Source organism: Crocodylus siamensis, chromosome 13, assembly GCF_052110815.1.
Source record: "Crocodylus siamensis isolate JL-2025a chromosome 13, ASM5211081v1, whole genome shotgun sequence".
NCBI lineage: Eukaryota > Metazoa > Chordata > Crocodylia > Crocodylidae > Crocodylus > Crocodylus siamensis.
The window spans coordinates 298,130-304,751 of NC_143407.1; the positions used below are offsets into that span (position 1 = coordinate 298,130).

Sequence of the window (6,622 nt, forward strand, 5' to 3'; positions counted from 1 at the left end):
AAGGATGCACAGCAGAGCTCGAGGTCTGCAACAGGAAATACAAGCGCTAGGTGGGGCTCAGTCCCCCACGCCTCCTTGCTCCCTGCGGCCACCGCACCCGCTGCCAGACGGCAGCACCTGGGAACTTGCCTGCGCGCATCTCCTCGCTCAAGACGAAACAGAGCAACAGACCACCCAAAAACTGCACGCTCCTTCACGCTCACCAGTGGGAGGGGACCTAAGAGTGCCGGTGCGTAGCAGGGAACCGAGACGCAGACCCCGGGGCACCGTTCGAGTGCACCGCAGAGCTGCCGCGCGCAGCCCAGCTGGCGGGACGGTTTGCAGGACTGACTCTGCCCGGGCTGCCCCAGGTCAGCTGCGACGCGCGCGCCCAGGGGTGACCTGGACCCGGCCGGACAGCGGCTCCCGACTCGGTCCCTACAGCCGTCGTCTCCAGCTCTGCGCACCACACGGCAAAGCATCCCAACGCCGGGCTGCGAGCGGAGACCGCGAGCACCGGCCCCGCGGCCGCCAGTGTCCGAACCGGGCCGAACGAGCCACGGGTCCGCGCTGCCTCGAGCGGGGCGGGCTGCCCCGAGGAGAGCCATCCCAAGGCCGCCGAGAGCAAATGAGTAACGCGCGCCGGGCCGGCAGGATGTCTGCTCGGGAGCAAACAGCGCAGATACAGCGGGTCAAGGCCGCGGCCGCGGCAAACACGGCGGGGGCGTGGGGAGGGCAGAGGCGACACTCCGTCCCCACCCCCCTGCCGTGACATAGTTTCTGCGCCCCCAGCGCCCGTCACCCACATTCCCCAGCGGCCCAGGCCCGGGGCCCGAAACCCGGGGCCCGCTCCCGTCGGGCCGCAACTGCGCCTGCGCGCCACGGTGCCGGGCCTCGATCGCATGCGCAGCGCCCTCGGCCGGGCGGCGCCACCTGGACTGCGCATGCGCCGCCTCCGGGCCGGCGGCCGCTGCGGGGTCCGGCCAAGCCGGGCTGTGAGTGCGGCGGCTTCCCGGCGTGCAGCGCGGGCCCCCCGCCCTCTCCCCGGGGCTAGGCCTTTGCTCCACGCTGCCCCGGGAGCGGGGCCGAAGGGCGGGGCCGCGGGGGGAGCCTTACCGCTCCGTGCGTCTGCCCCCTGCCGGCTTCCAGGCGCGGCGCAGGAGGCGGGGCGGGGCGGGGCCGTGCCCGGGGGTGGAAGGGCAGGGCAGGGGCCAGTGGCCAGCGGCGCGCTCACACCTGTGCTCGCTCTCTGCAGGTCGCCCTCGCGATGAGCTGCACGATCGAGAAGATCTTGACGGACGCGCGGACGCTGCTGGACCGGCTCCGCGACCACGACAGCGCGGCCGAGTCGCTCATCGACCAGTCGGCCGCCCTGCACAGGCGCGTGGCCGCCATGAGGCAGGCAGGGGCGGCGGGAGCCAAGCAGGTGGGTGCGGGTGGTGGCAGGCGAGCAGGAGCCACCGGGCCCCCACCTGCCTGTAACCACATCCCTCCATCTTGCCAGGCTCACGACGAGGCCGCCAACGTGAAAGATGCGTCTAAGCTCAAGCCGCACCTCCTGCTTTCCCAAGAGAACACCCAAATCCGGGACCTGCAGCAGGAAAACAGAGGTGAGTCGTGTGCCACGCCTGGCCCTGGCACCTAACCTTTAGGAAGGGGCGTGATGCTGACACGTTTAAGCACTTGCCCACCTTGCGCGGGGCTGTACACACAGGTTGCCACCACCGCCCGATGACGGGGGCTCTGCCTTCCATCCCAAATCGTAATTACACAGGAGTTCCTCACAGTTCATAAGTGAAGCAGTTGAGAGAACAGCCAGGACAAGCCAGTCAAAGTCTGGAACTTGCTTAGCTGTCACTCTGCTGTCAGAAGAAAGATTTCCTCCAGTAAAGCTTCTGGGTGGAGCTCGATTTTGAAGGAAATGTAGGTGCACGTGGCTTTGGACATACTTGAGTGATTTGAGCAGCAACGGGAATAACTTTGCCTATTTGCTGTGAAAACGATCCAGTTCTGTCAAATGAAATGAGTTGTTTGCTGTATAAATGACATTTCCGGGCCACTAGGCCAAAAAATTGCAGTAAGTTGCAGCATAGTGCAACACGTGCCTTTCACTGTGTCTAGGTACTGGTAAAGGTGTGGTTCTAGTTTCAGGGAAATTGCGTTGCTTGAAGACTGAGACTGCTTATTATAAATTACCTTGGTGATCAGTAAGCGAAACACTGAAGATCAATTGTGAACTTGCCTTTCTTAAGTCTGTGCCTGGCAAAAGAAATCCTTCTGCAGCAGTTATGATGTCTTCGTAACATTTGTTTTGTATGTTGCAGAATTGTGGATCTCTTTGGAGGAACACCAAGATGCTTTGGAACTGATCATGAGCAAGTACAGGAAGCAGATGTTACAATTAACAAGGGGAAGAAAAGATGAGGATGCTGAACCAGTCTTGAAAGTGCACCAGGCTCAGTCTGTGGTGAGATGGGGCAGGGAGGTGGCAGGCAGTTTGTGTCGCTTGTTTCCACGAAGGGTTGGGAATAAAACTTGCTCTTTAAAAAACTCACAGGGACTCCATGCTGTGCTATTGTTCCTTATGTGCACACTCCTTCTTTATCCTTTTTGAGGAGCACCTCTACTGATCCCTTCATCCGTGGCCCCCATATAGAACCTTCTCTTTCCACATGTACAGCAACAAAAATCCACGTACTCTTATCAGTATTTTAACATCTACAGTTTAAAAAGCAGTGCATACAGTTTCCATGTCATGACCTGTATTAGGGTTGTTTGTATGCATTGTAAACCATATAATGCCTCACGGCAGTTATTAAATGATAACGAAGGGTTCTTAATTTAAAGTCATCAGGCTGTTGAATTGGTTAAGGAATCTCTATTTTGAATTCCCAAAAGCTGCCAGTGCCACTACTTGAAAGGCCATGCTTTGGTCTGCGTCACATGCACCGACTTAACTAGTGAATCTAAGACAGTTGTTACTTTGAGTTGTTTTACAACAAAGTTTTATTGCCCTCCTCTGGAATCTCTCTAATTTTTCTGAATCTCTCTGTTTTAAAGTGTGATATCTCAAACTGAACAGCATATTCCAGATGAGGCCTCACCAATAATTGAATACAGAAGAATAACTGCCTCCTGTGCTGTATTCTAAATCAGATTCTCGTATTGTTCCTCAATGTAGCCGGACTCAGTGCAGGTTGCACTGCAGCTGCGTTCAGCTAAACTGGATCGTGATGTCTGTGTGCTTGTCACACTTTGAACTGTCCTCTTTGGCGTATTGAACAGGGTATCTTGGAGGCCACTTTAATAGAGGATGCAGCGTAACTACTGGGAGAGGGAAGAAGAAAAACACTGTCAACTAAATGTAGTATTATGTTGCTTGAATATGTTTTCAGGAGATTGAGAGTCAAATAGACAGAATCTATGAGATGGGAGAAGTGATGAGAAAAGCCGTTCAAGTGGATGACGATCAGTTCTTTACGATTCAGGAAAAACTAGCCCAGTTGGAGGTAAGACCGTTGTATAGCTGGGAATTCCGGTAAGCAGGCCTGTTGCCTGCTCACATTCACTTAACGGCAAGTCATGTAGGTTTTGAGATCCTGAGTGGTTCAGGGGACTCCCTGGTGCTCCTGCAGGGATATGGTGAAACCCCTTATTAAGGAAAAATCTGAAAGTGGCATGTATTGTCAAGTTTGTATGTAGTAAGTGAATATATATGAACTCTGATCAGTATCAAATTGTTTGATTCCTGTTGATAGTTCAGTATTTCCATAGGAGTCAATATCCTGGAGCTTACTTCATAATTCTGTTTTGTGCAGAGGGACCCCTAGTCTGATATTGAAATGCTCTCTGCATTCCGGAAATAGCAAATGCAGGAGAGAGCGAGACCAACCTTGGTCCCCACAGTGTGCGCTTCTGTCACCAAAGTAAAAGATTAAAAGTGGAAGCAGTAGCACAGTACCCATCCCTCTCCCAAGCACCCACAAGTCTTTTGTGATGCAAATAATCCAGATATAAAAGAGAGACCTTCGATTATTTTGCTCCTCTCCTCCCAGTGCTGGGTTGTCCCCTACATTATACTATCAGTAGTCTGTCAGGTTTAAAATGTGTTAGACAACAGGGCTGTTCTTAACTATTCTTGTCCTTTTAATTGTGAGTTAGTTCATTTGTGTTTCAGCCCAAATATTGATTTTGCAGCTTGAAAACAAAGAGCTGCGTGAGCTGTTATCCATCAGCACAGAATCTCCCACGGTGAGGGTAGCGGAGCTGCCTGACAGTGGACCTCAAGAGCTCCAGAATAACTGTCTCCGCTCTTGAATTTTTAAAAAAACTGAAGTATCTGGAACCAACGCTACAGGAAGGCTCATCTTCTTTTGCATGGTGTTCTTCCACATGTCTGCTGGTATCCTCATTTTTCTCTGTCTTCCACAGTGTATACATTTATTTTCTTAGCACTGCTGTTGAAACATCTCCCTCTGATGGCAATGGTTTCCAATGCTGCTCAGTCTTAATAACAATTGATGGCAGCTTAACTGTGAGCTATACTCCTTTGCGCTTGTCTCCCCTAATGAAGACTGCTTCTAGCTCAGCTTCAGTTAAAACTTTTACCTGTGCAGATAGCAGTTTATCTATATTAACTCCCAGTTCATAGGTGGCTTTATTTTATGAGTGGTTATTATTTTGTGAAATGGATATGACTTAGTTGATTGTTTGAAAAGCTGTCTTTTACATACCAGGATATATGTTTAATTTTTTAAATGGCTAACTCACCAAGCAGTGTGTGGCTGGGTTAATGTCACTGGGATACAGACTGGAAGACTGGCTGCTGCTTATTGTAGGCAGGTTCAGATACTGGCACAGAGTATTGTTTAGTAATACTTTCTAGCTTTCTTGTGTTGTAACGAGCCTGGTATCTGCAACCTAGAGGTTCCAATGACTAATGGTACTTTAAATCACAAAAGACTTTTAAATACATGCTTCCAAGTTCTTTTCCTAAGTTACTGAAAGCTGAATTATTAATATTAAGTTTAGCAGTTCCATAGGAATGTCAAGCTATTTGTTCAGTCCTCCATCAGAAGCAAGATTTTTGATGGTCACGGAGGGATTTAGGTCTCGTGTCTTTGAATTACGCGATAAATACTTGCCTCATCCCAGAACATCTTTGGAGAAGCTTAATCTAACAGAGGAAAAAGGAAATCTCAATAGGAAGATGCTGGGTGAAAAACCTCCCCTTTCTTCCATCCCAAGTTAAAAATAAATGAACAAAACAAAGAAAGTTTTTCTTCAGAACTCTTTTTCTGAGACCAAACAACATGCTTCTCTTTCCCCTCGTGCCTGGCAGATTGGTATTTTAAGTGCAGGGATTGAAACTGAGCCATTTCTTGTCACGTTTTGCTTTTATGGTAATGTGTTCTGGGAGGTCTGTGTAAGTGCATTCCACGTTCAGGGGACTTGCTGGATTGCACAGCAGTTTGCCTCTCAAGCTGCGGTGAAGTTCAGAAGTGGAAGCAGTTGCCTAGCAGTCATTGCTTAGATCCTCACTAAGCAAAGGGTGGGGAGAGGGTGCCATTTTGTGTTCTTCTGCTAGTCTGCTTTTTTTAAAAGTAAACATTAGTGTAGAATCTTTGCCCTTTCTGTATTGTCTGCAACTCATAAAGCTGCCCTGAGCTTTTCACAAGAGCTCAAGGCAGCTGGGTGCTCGGCTCCCGTTCACTTTTGGTAGGAGGGAGGTGCCTGGCTGTTGAAGAACCCACCTGTCTTCGCAGTCCCTGAAGTCCAGGTCCCAAATAAAATGCTTCAAACACGTTGCTTCAGTTCCTGTAGTGGACTTTTCCCCCAGGAAGTGCTGAGAACTGGCCTCGTATCTTCTCAACTCAGCCTCTGACGTAGCCGTGTTACGGCTGCCAGGATGCGAGTGCCCGAGTGTGCTGCAGAAGGTCGAACTGGCAGAAAAACTGCCACTGCCCAGAGCCACGCAAGCAGGCCCTGCCTAGCAGGAACTGGGCCAGCTGCACATTAGCACCAGTCGCAGCTTTATGCCTTAAAGATGCCTTCTGTGCCATGTTCAGAGTCAGATGAGTTTCTGCAGCAGTACGGACCTGTGCTCATACCTCAATTCTGATGTATCCTGTGCATGAGCCATGGGAGAAGATATTGTACGATAAGTTTAACTGTGATGCGCTGCTGTGACTTTTCCTTTCGCCTGCCAGCTCCGGCGAGCCTTGGAACAGTTTGTTTGTGTCTCGGGACTACCGAGCAGTATGTATATCGGCCTCTTATTTTTCTCGAAATAAATGTTTACAGTACGTGGCGTGGTGCTGGTTACTGCCATGGGAGCGGCCTGTTGCCAGGGTGTGGGCAGGGCCACGGTGGGGGTGTCCCTAATGCAGGGGCAGCTGCGGCGGGGCCAGACTTGGGCCACCAGCGTGAGCGCAGGCTATGCTTCTCCATCTTCTGCCCCGGCGGGCGGGCAAGACGCCGGCCTCGGGCCGTCCCGCTCCGGGCTGATGGAGCCTCGCGCCTGAGCTCGCACCCGCCCCAGCTCAGCCCCTCGCGCATGCGCACATGCGCCGGCGGCAACTCCCGAGCCGCAGCTCCGGGCGCACGCGCAGATCCCGCTGCCGGCAGTCCCCGCCCTCCGCGC

The 6,622-nt window shown here is 52.0% G+C and overlaps 1 protein-coding gene across 4 annotated transcripts; it reads left to right on the forward strand.

Annotated features, from left to right (window-relative positions):
• The first annotated feature begins 290 nt into the window (after positions 1 to 290).
• On the forward strand, positions 291 to 6,284 carry SIKE1 (suppressor of IKBKE 1). 4 transcript variants are annotated; one of them, XM_090025422.1, is made up of 6 exons: positions 311 to 974; positions 1,235 to 1,405; positions 1,484 to 1,589; positions 2,304 to 2,446; positions 3,375 to 3,488; positions 4,177 to 6,284. In XM_090025422.1, the coding sequence occupies exons 1-6, from the start codon at positions 882 to 884 to the stop codon at positions 4,294 to 4,296; spliced, it is 747 nt and encodes a 248-aa protein (XP_089881548.1). In that variant the 5' UTR covers positions 311 to 881; the 3' UTR covers positions 4,297 to 6,284. The 4 variants fall into 4 exon arrangements, with proteins under 4 accessions (XP_089881547.1, XP_089881548.1, XP_089881549.1 ...); XM_090025421.1 differs by having other exon boundaries at positions 291 to 974; positions 1,235 to 1,589; XM_090025423.1 differs by having other exon boundaries at positions 962 to 1,101; positions 1,235 to 1,589.
• The last annotated feature ends 338 nt before the right edge of the window (positions 6,285 to 6,622 follow it).